Genomic DNA, 15,569 nt, shown 5'->3' on the forward strand with positions numbered 1-15,569 from the left:
ATGTCCCGCCGATGCTAATTTTATCCTTGTCTTTTCTACCCCCTCACGTAGACGTAGACCATGTGCTGCGTATTTCGAATACCCGAATATCCACCAAACTTTACTACGATTTGTCGTTTGCAAAAATTTGCATTTGTCGTCTGCAAAGCGTGGACATATTTGAGTTATACAAATCGGAGAGTATAGACACTTGGGAGTTCAAAATATGGAAGTTGAGAGATACTGAAGTTTAGGGATATAGTTGTTTCGAGATGTAGATTCGAGTATGTTATTCATAAGTATGGAGTTTGGGAAGCAGTCAAATTGGGGATACCGTTGGGAATACCATTGGGGATTATAAGAGTTTGGGGATCTAAAAATTTGGACATACAGATATTTGAAAATATGGAAAGAGGATCTAGGTATTTGAGAATATAGACTTGGGCATGTAGGTGTTTGGTAAAATACAAATTTGAGAATCTAGAAATTTGGACATCCAGATATTTGCAAATGTAGTAACTTGGGATGTAAACAATCAAAAATATTAGGCATTTGAACACATAGAAATTTACAAAACATACTAATTAAAAAATACACAAACTTGAGCCTACTAATATAACTAAATCTATTCTCCTCCCCTAACCACCAACACATTCTTATTATTCTAACACTCACACATAATCAGACCAAAACAATAAACCCCTCTACGCACCTCTTCACACCACTAAAATCCACTTCAAAACCATAACATTCACTATTGTCAGTATCCCTACGGATTGATGCGTTCTCTTTTGTTTTGGTTGGTAATCGAACCGCGAACATCAAAGTCGTTCATCAGCAAGCAAGAACGATTTATCGTTTGGCCGATCGGAGGGGAGCTTTTCACGAAAGTTCGTTCGATCATGGGTATCGTGCAAGAAGAACAACGACGACGAGTGGAGGCCGTGTAATTGCGATTCGATTCCCCACGTGTGCAATCAGCTCTCTCGCATTGTCGCGATTGCGACATCGATCTATCGTGGGAATGCGCGAGAAAAGTATACACCGGGATTTCTTTGCCCAACGATGCCAGAGATGACAGGACTGACTCATTCCGTGCAACCGTCTCTTGCTACACGCTTTCTATGATTCAGTGCTTCGAAGATTCGGTAATGCTGCAAATTTACGGATAACGTTACGGTAGAAGCGAGATCTAGGGGAAAAGATATTAGCTTGTTCTCACGTGAGAAAGGTTTTTGTACCAAGTTTCAATTTTACAAATTTTACGAATTTGAGGAATTTGATGAATTTTATGAAGTTTATAAATTTTATACATTCGACAATTTTTATGAATTCTGTCAATTTTATACATTTTATAGATTTGTGCAATTTTATGAATTCTATTGATTTTGTAAATTTTGCAAATTTTATAAATTTTTGTGAATTTTATCAAGTTTATAAATTTTGCATATTCTACAAATTTTACTAATTTTATCAAGTTTATAAATTTTACAGATTCGACAAATTTTATAAATTCTGTCAATTTTATAAATTTTATAGATTTGAGCAATTTTATGAATTCTATTGATTTTGTAAATTTTGCAAATTTTATAAACTTTTGTGAATTTTATCAAGTTTATAAATTTTGCAGATTCTACAAATTTTACGAATTCTATCAAGTTTATAAATTTTACAGATTCGACAAATTTTATGAATTCTGTCAATTTTATAAATTTTATAGATTTGAGCAATTTTATGAATTCTATCAATTTTGTAAATTTTACAAATTTTACAAGTTTTGTGAATTTTATCAAGTTTATAAATTTTACAAATTCGACAAATTTTATGAATACTATAAACCTTATAAATTTTGCAGATTCTATAAATTTTACGAGTTCTATCAAGTTTATAAATTTTGCAGATTCTACAAATTTTACTAATTTTATCAAGTTTATAAATTTTACAAATTTGACAAATTTTATGAATACTATAAACCTTATAAATTTTGCAGATTCTATAAATTTTATGAGTTCTATCAAGTTTATAAATTTTGCAGATTCTACAAATTTTACTAATTGTATCAATTTTATAAACTTCATAGATTCTTCAAATTTTGCAAATGTCATAAACTTCACAATTTTTGTAATTTCACAAACTTTACCAATTTGATGAACTTCACAAATGACAAATCTTAGAACCTTTCACCTTATCAATATAAACAAATAAAAAACTTAAATCGATAACCTGATAATTGCCAAGAGTCCAAGTACAAAATGGCGTCCACTTCCGTACTCCTCGATACAGCAGAAACCCCACATTGCACCTAAACACTGCACCGTACCTTTCACATCTGATAATTAAATTTTTACAAACACTCCTATCGTAATTTCCTCTATCTCCCCAAAATGCTATCCATAAACTGTCGAAACGATCGTTGCAATTCGTACAAGAAGTCACGAATCCGTGAGATCGAAGCTCGAAGCGTTAAAAACGTCCTTGTTCGTTTATATTTATCGTAGCTCGTAATTTTGCATGGACAGGGTTTGAAATCGGGATGAGAACTAGAAGCAGAGATCGCTCGATGTTACGCGATTGAGATTCGATGCGGCGATAAATGCTACACGAGAGACCCAGCTCTATTCTTTTTCCTTTTTATGTATAAAGAAATGCGGTTGCAACACGATTCGGTACCGTTGTGTTATAGTCACGGTAAAACAGTCCTTCTTGATTACGAAACGAAATGTTACGGTAGTATATTAGGAACTTTTTTTTTTTTAAATCACTCGAGAGTTGTAGAAAATCTGCCAGGAAGAAGACAAAGACCGCGACTTTCAATCATAAAATACTAGGTGAAAGAAGAGAAACCACTTGTTGTTGTGACACTTGCGAGAGAAAACCCGGTCTGCTTCTTGGCGATTGTTTGAAGAATGTCGTGTCTCAAAACGGCTGAATCATTTCGTAGGGGAAAATATTATATTTGTAGACTTGTATAACAAGCAATGTTATTTTCTTCGAGTATTTAATGTAGTCTTTACTGTTACTCTTTACTTTAATAATCTTTGAAGTGACTCTTCTGATAATCTTCTTGTGTGGACTGGTTCATACGTCAACTTTCTACATGTGTGCAGTACATGTGCACACTTTGTAAAGTCATGAAGTTCACACTTCATTTATGACACACTTTATAAAGCAGACATTTTTAAGTAGACGCAAAATTTAAGGAAATGGATTTACTTTGTACATTCAGAAATCTAGGAGTTTCCCATTTACAAAGTGGAAGATCTTGAAAATGTCCCGCAAACTACAGAAATTGTGAAATAAGAAAATATAGAAATTCGCAGACGATATCGAAAGAAGTCAACCTTCGAGAATACTAGCGTTATCGTGGAGTAGCTTTCAGTATCGACACAAGTACGCGTCTCGCATTCTCGATGACTGCCATTAGCTGTAATTATCCGAGAGCAAAGTAAAAAAATTTGCAAAGGCATCGCGAGCACGCGTGGGTGTTCCAGGTCTTACAATCGATGCGTACGCGCTTCTTCTTCCTTGCTCCTCTTCGTCTTATTCCTTCGTTTCCTCCTCCTCTTCTTCTTCTTCTGCTTTAACCGTGCACACGAAGGGAACGCGCGGGACTTCGATTTCGCTGTTGCTCTCCGTTAATTTATTTAAATTGCCGGAGAACCAAGTGGCATGTGGTACCAAACGATTCGAGCCGGTATTGTCGGTGAACTCTCTTGTTATTTATCGGCGCGAAATTCCGTTTCAGGGATTTTCGTGGCAAGGCTGCCGGTGAAACCTGTACAAACATGCCTTCCACCTTTTATCCTCGAGCGTGTTTCGAGCTTCCACTGAAACTCTGACACAGCAGAGTGTTAACAGTGGCCGGATTATCGAAATACAGTCTGCCTTCTTGCAAACTAAGCCGCTTCTACCGACAACATATTTTATTAGTTTTTTTTTAATTCGACTTAATATAAAAAATAATGATGTCTGTGTAATACTGAAATTTTGGAATGACACCGTACCAGCAAGATTTGGAAACGATGTTTAATATGTAAAATATGGGGGAACAGTTACTGGAGGAACATCTTTAATTATTATGTCAGAATACTACTTCAAATATTTTTTTTTAATTCACAGAATTATAGAAGAGTAACAGTGAAGTTTGTAATTTTAATGGGATTGATATTTGACACTTAAAGATTTTAGAAATTAGAGGAAATCTGAGAATTTTCTTGAGAAATTTCTGAACTCTGGAATTTAAGAATCCTATTTGGTTTCCGGTAATTTGAAAATTCGAGAATGTTAAATTTTCTAAGAATGTTAAAATTTCTAAATTGTTAACTGACCCCAAAATTTCCGAGTTCACTTACATCAGAGTGATCTCACTAGATATCACCCCATACTCGAAATTTTCCATTCGATGTTGACCTTCTTTCAGGATTCACACCTGTATCATGTCAATAAAAATATCTCTATGGTAGATCCGTCATTACCTTGTCTTCAAGCAAAGAAAAAAAGAGTATCTCTCCAAGCGATATTTATTATTTCTGTCGGTGCGTCACTTAACGTCATATCTAGTCAGCTGTCCTTAATGACTATTAAATACAACATAGCGAATGATTCATGTTCCAAACCGATCCTCATGGTTGTTCTCACCGTAAAGGAGAACGCGTGGTATTAAAAAAAAATGAAAGGAAGAATGAATTCACGAACAAAACCACCCCTATTTCTTCCCTTTTGCTATTTCCTAGTTCTTAACTTACTATAATACGTTGCTATAGTGCAAAAGAAAGATTGAACCAAAAGGAGTCAATTTTCTGGGTCTACGTTTCCCGAAATGTTTATTTTTCATTAATTTACAAAGGACACTTATCAAAAAATAAGAACAAATTTACAAAAGTGTTACGACGCGCTTTCGTAAAACAAAGTCAACAATTGAAAGAAGACGAACAGGACCCAAGAATCGTTTTCGGTTTTATTATGTAAAAAAGAAAAAAAAATAGATCTGTACACAATGCTCCCACGACGCTTCGCTATCCATCCTCTGAACCGTCTCTTTCTCTACACACATTCACCTATGCACGCATTCTTTCTCATTCTCTCCCTGTTTCATAAATTACCAGCTTCTTAGCAGCCGACGAGAAGTCGTCGTCAAGGGTCTAGTTTTAGTCACTAGATTCTAGTGAAGTGACGAATTGTCTCTGAATCGACATTGGGGGCCTCGAGCGGCAAAACCGAGAACTCCGACGATCCTTGTCTCTCTTCGTACAGGAGAGACAAGGACAGTACAATTTCATCGACGTACGATTTTTAAGCGAGGAAGCAATATTTTCTCATACTTTCTTTTTCAAAATATTATTTGCACAATTATGCAGCTCGGAGAGCCCGATTTTGCAGTTTAACTACTTTGTAAAAAGTGTAAATTTTTTTACAACGTTTGAAGAATCGGAAAATCGAATTCTGTATCGACCTGTATAATTGCAAGGAGAATATCTTGAGAATGACGGTACGAGGTGTTTCGCTTGAAAATCATACATTAGTTAAATTGCTTTTATCGCAGAAGAAATAAAGTCGGTTTTTCGATTTTCCCGGAAGAGGTCCACGATACTGGACCCTTAAATCGATCTTTGTGGGTGGGCATCAGAAGTCGGAACGCCCTCTTTCACGCGAAGACACCGCGGATCGTCACTGTCCAGAGAGTCGTGACGAGCCGCATCGCCCTCGATTAATTACCTTAATTGCGACCAACGTTACAAATGTTTCAAAGTGGTACGAGCCATCGGTCGCTCCTACCCCAGAAACGTTTGCAAGGCGTCCAGTCGTTACTCCTGTCGCGAATCGGAACGAAACTCCACGCTTTCCGAATTGTTTCGTCATCGCTGTCGACGGGCATCGCTCAACTCTTAAAACATGAAGATTAAATCACTCAATTAAAACTAAATCACTCACTAAATTATTACATTTCCCAATTTATAAATTTATAAAGTTCTGAAGCTCTGAATTATATTCATAAAAACTTATAAGTAAACAATATAGAAAATTAAAATTACAATATTTCTAAATTTTCAACTGTTAATAATTTTACATCTCTCTTCCTCAAAATGTAGCAAACTTGAAAATTAAAAGTTACTAAATTATATTTCAGAAAAGTTGGAAGTGAATTATTATAGAATACGTTCTTCGTGTTTTAAGAATGAACGATCGAGTCACGTCACGTCCCGTTATCAGCTACGTACAATAAAAATAAAATACATAATCACCCAACAACTATCTGCGCGTAACGCTACGATCTATACATAAAAAAAGGAGGAGGAAATTTCGAGAAGTTTCTCTTCAACATCGAGCAAACAGATTGACTTTTAATGAATATCTAAAAGAATACTTATTTCGAAGCATCGCTACCACCAGCTTGTTCATTCCAGATTTTCATGCTCGCGAATCGCTTCTCTTATTCTATGGATTACGCGAAAAATTTTTATTATTTTCTTGCTAATTTTATCCCACTACTTCGGACACGATCCTAGTACCATTTCTCACTAACGACTGCAACTGTTGTGCCGCTCCCTGAAACACAAACATTCGAAATATTATATTTGTAGCAAAAATATAATTTCTGTTTTTTAATTATTATATTTGGGAGTCAATGAATTTGTTAGTGTATCTATATTTTAGAACCATTTTGGTAATTTGAAAATTTGATATAATTATCAAATTACTAACTACTAAATTATCAAGTTACCAAGCCACATAATTGTCAAGATATCAATTTGACATCAAAGTATCAAACTATCAAGTTACCAAGGTACCAAGCTACCAAGCTGTCAAGCTACGAAGCTACCAAACTATCAAACTACCACGCTACCAAGTTAGCAAGCTACCAAACTATCAAGTTACCAAGGTACCAAGGTATCAAGCTGTCAAGCTACGAAGCTACCAAACTATCAAACTACCACGCTACCAAGTTATCAAGCTACTAAGTTAGCAAGCTACCAAGCTACCAAGCTACCAAACTATCAAGTTACCAAGGTACCAAACTACCAAGCTGTCAAGCTACGAAGCTACCAAACTATCAAACTACCACGCTACCAAGTTATCAAGCTACCAAGCTACCAAGCTATCAAGTTACCTAGTTACCAAGCTATCAAGGTATCAAGCTATCAAGCTACTAATCTATCAAGCTACCAAGCTACCAAGCTACCAATCTATCAACCTACCAATCTACCAAGCTATCAAATTATCACGCTCCTAAATCATGAAGGTACCAACTTGCCAATTAACCAATCTACTAAACTACCAACTGTGCAAGTTTTAGAATTACCAACGCAGCAATCTATTAATTTTCCAGGTTGCCAATTATCAAGTTGCAAATGACCAAGTCACTAAATCCCAAATTTACAATATACCCACACTATCATATAAAAAAAATTGCAAAATATCCATTATTGTTCTCATCATACTCCCTATTATCCACCTCTCCATCACATACTTGATCTACCCATACCTTCCAGCCCTTATCTACCCATCTACCAATAATAAATTCAATAACTAAAACTTACGCTTAATGCAGCACCGAGGAATTGACTGAACGCCCTGGTAGCACCAAATATCGCGCCATTATCCGAATTGCCAGCGGCAGCCGACTGTCCCGGTGTAGCGTAATTGGAGAAGGAGCTGAAGAGAGGAGGTGGATACGTGGAGCTCGGCGACCACGTTGTTGTGCGTACCCTTGGTCTTGAGGTTGGTCTCGGTGTCACCGTGTTTTTCGTCGTATCCGTGGCTCGAGTCGCAGTCGAAGTCGGCCTTGTTGTAATTGTCGTAGACCCGCTGCTAGCCGGGGATAAGCTCGGAGCAGAGGTGACGCTCTGGCCGAGGCTCTGTTACAAGACAAGCAATTATTTTCTTTTATCGCCGTTCGCTTTTTCTTCGCTACGAAGTCCGATTAAACGCCTCTCGAATCGCACCGTTCCGCTCTGTGCTCCTTTTCCGCTCCGGGCAGAAACAATTACGACGAGATTGATATTAATTAAAATCAGTCGCGTATTCGGAGATCGTTTATCAAACTGTGCAATGGTCTTATAAATTGTTAGTATTTTTGTCTTATTTCTTGTTTTTTATGAGTTGAAAGCAAAAGTTCTTTTATAAGCTGTTTTTGACTCTTTGTAATTTTTTTATGGTAGAGGAATGACAAACGTGTTTAAAATTTTTTGGAAAATTTGCTTTTCTATATTTTTCAAGTTTCTAGCCCTTACTTGACTAACAAATATGGAATGTGGAACTAAATAAAAATTGTAAGAAGAATCGTGATTTAAAAGAAAGTATGTGAAGTAACATGTATGTGAAGTAACATGTATGTAATTCTTTAAAAAATAACAATTAGAATTTTTAGAAGTTTATCCAACAACACATCTAAATAGTTAATTAACAATACTGTTAAGGTACTCACAGCCAACTGCAATTGCTCCCTGATGTTAGTAGCAGGCGTTTCGGGTTCGATGCCTTGAGCCTTCAACAACGCTGCCAACAGAGCAGCGTTGCTGATTTCCGTTTGCGGAGGAGGAGTACTTGTCGGGGAAGCCTGTCCGCTTAAAATTGCTCTCAAGAAGGCTTCATCGTCCAGAGAATTTTTCGAACCGCCAGCTTTCTCATCTATTAATTCATCAAATCATTACTTCATTAAAAAAATTCAAGTACACATCAAGAATCTCATAGACACTGCTAGTATTCAGACCTTCAAAAATTACAAAATTTAGTCCAAAAATTTCAAAAGTTACCATATGAATACTACATGTCTTAAGAAGAAAATGTCTTAATTTCAAGTTCAGAAACCCAACAGTGCCCACAATATAATCTCCCCATAGCCTAAACTGTTCCTCACCCTGTTGAGCGGCTCTCAGTATCGACAGCAAGAACCTGGTCTCCTCTTCAGGAGAGAAAGTGGAAGTAGGAACAGATAACCTGGGGTTCGGATTATTCAGCAACGATTTCTTCGTCGTCGACAACAGTGGAACCGGCGTAGCAGCCTTCTTTTCTACTCCGATCGAATTCGGAGTGCTCACATGAATCTTCGAGATATCAATCGTGTTGACTGTTGTAGTACGAGCTGTGGTAGTCGTGGTGGTAGTTGTGGTAGTGGTACTAGTCGTTGTCGGTCTTTGCGTAGTTGGTATCGGCTTCGGAGTGATGTTCACAGACTTCGTAACAGTCTTCACCTGCTTAGTCCTCAAAGGTCTCTCAGTAGTCGATGGCCCAAAAAGTCCTCCGCCCAGAAGAGTCTGCCACAAGAGTCCCGCTAAACCCACGGGAGCCTCAGTGGTGGTTCTGGGCCGAGTCACTGTTTTAGGGGAGACTGGGACTTTTGTGGTGCTTATTAGGGTGGTTTTGTCGGTCGTCGAAGGAGCGCTCGTGATGATGTCTCTCTTCGCGGTCGTGGTCGAAATCGAGGTCTGAGTGACTTGTTCCGTCGTTGAACTAATGGGCGCTTTCTGACTAGTTTGCTGGGTCGGTTTCCACGTTGGCGACGTGGCGGTCGATGATGGGGATAAATCGATCACTATCGGCTCGTAGGACTTTGGAGACTGGTAGACGGAATTCGGAGAGGCGTTCTCGAAGCTGATGGCCTTTGGGGCGCGGGTTGGGCCTGGGTCGGGGCCGTTCAGTGCCAGGGACAAAATCTATTCACAAATTTTGACAATTGTAAGACAAAATACATGTTAACTCTAGTATACATTAAATATCATATCTGTCATATCTCGAAAAAGATATTAACAATGAGCAATGATCTAAAGTTAATGTCCTTTCATTCGAAAACAATTTAACACTAAAACTACCAAACCAATCAAATAACCGCTCCTCACGTTTCTTATTATAAGGTACACATTTTGTTAAAGTACATTCCTTGAAATCAACAATGATTTTCATTAAGATAAAGAATAAATGTGTGTGCTAATTTATGTTTCGTTTGTACATTTATTCTTTAACTTCATTTTTAATTTCAAAGTAAGTGTACATTATATGTCGGTAGGTTTAGTGTTAAACATGAAGTGCACTATTTTAATCCTGCATCTAAGTATTTAGTTGCTTCTAAATATTATCAAGAAGAAAATTTGAAGGTTTCATCATCAAATAATTTGTCATTCAGCGCAGAAGATTTATATCCCCCGATCGATGGAGGGTAATCATTTATACTCTTATCTTTCAATGAAGGTACAAATTCATTTATCACCGGTACATTAACGCGATCCATTATCCATCGACTCAGCGTTATGAACAGATGACATATCGTACAAACCGTTGCGGGGAATAAAGAAGGCCGTTGGCAAGGTTGTTACGGTCCATTCACCGTGACTAGTCGATAATATGATTACGATCGTCATAGATAAGTCATTACATTTTTTTCTCGTAGGGGTAATTGAATGTAATCGGCGATAAACCGAATTTTTCTTCCTGTATGATTCAGACGAGGCGATTTTATATCGCGTGCGAAGTGAAAGGAAACATAACGATTCGTTTATTTGCAATTCGTCTTACTAATTCGATTTCTGTTCGCTTTTCTAGTATTAAGTTTACTCAGACACTATTAACGTGTTTGTAGACGTACCTTGTTGGCTAACAGCTGCTCGACTTGGGTTAGGGTCTTTGTTTTAGATCCTCGAGAATTATCCTGCAACTGAACGAAGACGAAAATATAAAATAAATATTATAACTACAATTTAATAAGGAAAAGGCTGTTTTATGATTGTTCATATTTTGTTAACAATTTTTCAACCAGTCGAATGCACTTCTTTGTTTGAATATTTTTAAACCTGTCAATGTATAGTTGTACATATATGAGGTTCACATAGTACCCATACGAACAAATATTTAAACTTGTCAATGTATACTTGTACACATATGAAGTCCACATAGTACCCATACGAACATATATTTAAACTTGTCAAATTATACTTGTACACATATGAAGTCCACATAGTACTCATACGAACAAATATTTAAACCCGTCAATATATGCTTGTACACATATGAAGTCCATATAGTATCCATACGAACAAATATTTAAACCTGTCAATGTATGCTTGTACACATATGAAGTCCACATAGTACCCATACGAACAAATATTTAAACCTGTCAATGTATACTAGTACACATATGAAGTCCACATGGTACCCATACTAACAAATATTTAAATCTGTCACTGCATACTTGTACACATATGAAGTCCACATAGTATCCATACGAACAAATATTTAAACCCGTCAATGTATGCTTGTACACATATGAAGTCCACATAGTACCCATACGAACATATATTTAAACCTGTCAATGTATGCTTGTACACATATGAAGTCCACATAGTACCCATACGAACAAATACTTAAACCTGTCAATGTATACTTGTACACATATGAAGTCCATATAGTACCCATGTGAACAAATATTTAAACCTGTCAATGTATACTTGTACACATATGAAGTCCACATAGTACTCATACGAACATATATTTAAACCTGTCAATGTATGCTTGTACACATATGAAGTCCACATAGTACCCATACGAACAAATACAGTTTATACACATATGAACAATTAAAATCAATGAAGCTGGCCCGATCACTTACCAATGAATTCAGGAACACCAGGTCATTAAACGACGTTCCAAATGCGTTCTGCTGTTGCATATTATTCAACAAGTTTGCAGGCAAATTAGTCGGTGTTGTCGAAGGAGGTCCTGTGGATCCAGGAGTTGACTGAGGTGCTTGCGATGCAGCATTAGTTTGAGCAGTTGTAGGCTGTGGTGTAGTTGTAGATGGTGTTGTAGTTGTAGTTGGAGCTATGGTAGTAGTTGGTGTTGATGGAGGTGGTGGTGGAGTTGCTGATGTTGATGGTGTAGCTGGTGGTGTTGGTGCCATAGTAGTAGTAATAGGAGTAGTTTGCATCGTCGTACTAGGAACAGCTCCTGTGACACTAAGCACGCCATTTCCCCTTGGCATACCAATCGCGTTCGAAAGTGGAGTGAAAATTTCCACGAATGGGTTCACCGGCCTTGCTGCAGTCGGATTGCTCGATTCCGAAGAATCATCCTGAAATAACGAATTATATATCGAATCGTAATGTACTCGTACGTGTGCCAATAAATGTGGTAAAATACTAATAAGTGTGGTCCATATAATTTTGAAAACAAAGGGTGGAATTTGATAATCTATTTGGGGCTCTGGACAACACTGATTTAGAGGGCAACGTCCATCGAATACGAACCAGCGAGTTCGATGCAACTGAAGCTGTTATTATCGGCGAGGAGGTAGTAATACCGAAAATTTGATCCAATGGATCCCTCCATGGGAATCCTGGTGGAGCTGTAACTTGACCTCCTGGTTCATTGTTCAAAAGATTTGCGAAAGACGGCACGGATGGCGACGGTCCCAAATTTGATCCGGTCTATATTTTAACACATCGTAATTGTACTTGTATGTAATTGTATGCCATTATACTTGTATCAAATAATTTTCGATCTTTAACAAAATTTTAATTAAATACTTCATATCTTTGTTCTCAATTTTTGAACAGAATTTTAATGAATCTCTAAACGCTGCAACTTTGATCAAAACTTAATAATAATAAAATTCTATGTACTTCGTCTTTTAATCAAATTTTAACGAATCTCGAAATAACTTTGGAAGAAACTATATGTTAATGAAATCCTAAACACCTGAATATTTAACTAAATTACAAGGAACTTCTAAATTAAGTGCTAATACAAGATCTGATAGAAATAACAAGTCCTACATACTACAATTTATGAACGTCATTTTTTCCAAAATTACCTCTAAACTTCTAACATAACAAAATACCAATAAAATTGTAAATACTTAAATTTTTAACAAAACTACATTTCTCCTAAATGAAATAAAAATTACATTTCTCCTAAATAAAATAAAAACTACATTTCTCCTAAATAAAATAAAAACTACATTTCTCCTAAATGAAATAAAAACTACATTTCTCCTAAATAAAATAAAAACTACATTTCTCCTAAATAAAATAAAAACTACATTTCTCCTAAATAAAATAAAAACTACATTTCTCCTAAATGAAATAAAAACTACATTCCTCCTAAATCAAATAAAAACTACATTTCCCCCAAATAAAAAAGAAGCATGAATTCCTCCTAAAAGTTTATCTTAAATTTTAAATTAACAAACTTTGCATCAATCATTGCAAACAAACACGAATAAAGATCAGGTGTGTAGAACGTAACTTACAGCCACCGAGTTTATTTTGACACCGAGGACACGCGGGTTGGTGGTGGAGGCCCCATCGGTCCAATAATTGACGAACTTGTCCTGAAAGATTCGACATTGCTCGTATTTTTTCGTCTCTTTCTCTCAGAGATACGTTGCAGCGCTGAAAGAATCAGCCACAGCGTCGTTGTAAATCATGTTCTGTCTCTGTTGCTTTCTTACCTGTCCGATGTACACGGAGCTGCGTTGACCTCCGACCTCTTTCGTCCTGGTGGCCTCGTCCCTCTCTCGATCCTGTACGATACGACCGCCCTGCGAAACGGTCGGCGGTCGACCGGTACTTACTGTCGGCGTCACCGATGCTGTCCCCATTTGCGTATTTACCAGGGCATTGCTCTAAACAACGCGACATTATTCCAACTTTTTTTCATGCGTACATACCCATCAATTGTTCGTTAGACGGGACTAATGCTGGGGATGATGATGAACTTTATCGAATACCAATGCAATTAACGTTATCAATGCATTATCATATTTTTACCTTCTACTTGTGCGAGACTTGCGTACTTTTATAATACTCGAACATATTTTTATTGAATAGACTCTGTACACTGATGCATTGAGATTGAGACACTTGACGGTCAATAGACTATTTAATAAGAATAATAATTTGTGACAGTGGCAGTTGTGGACACTGGAACAGCAACCCCTATTTTTCACTTGACATTATTAATAACATAGTAAAAAAACAATATTTGATTCTGTCATTTTAGAATTTCGTCAAGTTTTTCAATAGAATTTTTTTGTTACATACGTTTGTATTTTGTTTTAATAATTTTAAAGAAGAGAGTAAATGTTTTCTACAATAGCATCAGTACTGATTTTAGCTACGAGCCGCCATTTTCTTGTGGCGAGTCTAATCTGTGTTTTTGAATAAATGTTTTAAAATAAATATATCCAGTCAGTTTTCATACTGCTTGTATTTTTATACTATTACGTATAAAGACAGTATAATATACAATATGTATACTGTTTGTTCTGTACTTTTTTTTGTGTTTATGTTCGAGGACCAAAAGTATGTAGGTCTGGAGCACTGCAGCCAGTTCAAATGATGCGGTTATTTGACCGATTCGGTAATAACCGAAGGCAGCGTTCGAACAGGTATTGCAACCCATATTCTGTCCATTGAGCCGTGTGTGGAGGTGTGTGAGTGTGAGGATTGGAAACTTGGAGACGTTGGAATGTAGGTATTTGTACGTGTGGGAATTTGAGAATGTGCGGATTTGGATGCATTGAGATTCAGTAATGTGAGGAATTCGGGAGTGTGGCGATTTGAGAATGTGGAGATTTGAAAATGTAGGAATGTGGTAATTTTGGTTCGTGAGGGTCTAGGAATATGGGGATGTAGAAAACTTGAAATGTAGGGATTTGGAAATATTGGAATGTGGAAATTTTTGGATGTAGAAACTTGGGAATACGGAGATTTCGGAATTTAGAAATTTGGAAATACCAAAATTTGTAAATGTAGGAATTTAAGTAAGTACTGATTCTGCATTGTGGAAATTCGGGACCATAGAAATTTGAAAATGTACTGACTTTCAAATGTGAGGATTTGAATCTTAAAATTTGGGAATTTAGGAAATTTGTTAATTTTAAATTAAAAGATAGAATATAGACTCATATGAACGCTGCCTTCGCTCATCATCAAATCAGTTCAACCCCATTGTTTAAACAACACAAATTTTAATAAAAAGTCAGATTCCTATTTAAAGGTGCATCTTCAAAGTGCGCGGTGCAAACATACGACAATTTCATAGAAACTATTATGTACATATTTACAATAAAATTATACGCAATGATGTTCATATATGTACATTTTGTATATACACATGAAGATGATATGAAAGAATGCAACCTGAAATAACGAAATGGGTATTTGATAAATTCTCTGAAAGAACGGAACCGAAAATAAACTACAATAATTAATAATCACGTCATTTGGAAAATTAATATATCACCAAAACGTCTACTTCGAACCAAAGCGTTAAACAAGAAGCAAGTATCTACACTGTGTCATTGTAAACATAATTACAGATAATTTATTAAACAAAATATTTGCAAATTTTTTACTTGTAAACAAGCTGTAACTCCACAAAGTTACCAAACTCAATTCTACGGTTAATTAAACATCCCCGAACAATTTCCATCCAAATTGAAAAAATCTTTGATGATCACCCTCCTTCCCTTAAAGAAACCGTCTCATTGTCAGATTTTTACTAAGAATTTACAAACACCTCATAATTTTTCACAAACTCTCAAAAAATCCAAAATACTAAAATACCATAAATGACCTAAAGCACCTACAGTGGTT

At 36.3% G+C, this 15,569-nt stretch overlaps 1 protein-coding gene across 10 annotated transcripts in view; it reads right to left on the minus strand.

Moving 5' to 3' along the window:
- Positions 1-4,770: 4,770 nt before the first annotated feature.
- LOC100879044 (uncharacterized) overlaps positions 4,771-15,569 on the minus strand; it is a 69,092-nt gene continuing 58,293 nt past the window's right edge. For 9 of the 10 annotated variants that reach the window (XM_076531327.1, XM_076531326.1, XM_076531330.1 and 6 more), the window contains 9 exons: positions 13,421-13,594; positions 13,220-13,300; positions 12,216-12,395; positions 11,579-12,040; positions 10,559-10,627; positions 8,837-9,632; positions 8,405-8,607; positions 7,518-7,835; positions 4,771-6,525 (listed from right to left, as the gene is read on the minus strand). In XM_076531327.1, coding sequence (XP_076387442.1) covers positions 6,457-6,525; positions 7,518-7,835; positions 8,405-8,607; positions 8,837-9,632; positions 10,559-10,627; positions 11,579-12,040; positions 12,216-12,395; positions 13,220-13,300; positions 13,421-13,594 — 2,352 coding nt within the window. In that variant the 3' untranslated portion in view covers positions 4,771-6,456. The remainder of the gene's footprint in view (positions 6,526-7,517; positions 7,836-8,404; positions 8,608-8,836; positions 9,633-10,558; positions 10,628-11,578; positions 12,041-12,215; positions 12,396-13,219; positions 13,301-13,420; positions 13,595-15,569) is intronic. The other variant, XM_076531328.1, reaches the window with a different exon arrangement.

The sequence above is a fragment of the Megachile rotundata genome, chromosome 4 (genome assembly GCF_050947335.1).
Source record: "Megachile rotundata isolate GNS110a chromosome 4, iyMegRotu1, whole genome shotgun sequence".
NCBI lineage: Eukaryota > Metazoa > Arthropoda > Insecta > Hymenoptera > Megachilidae > Megachile > Megachile rotundata.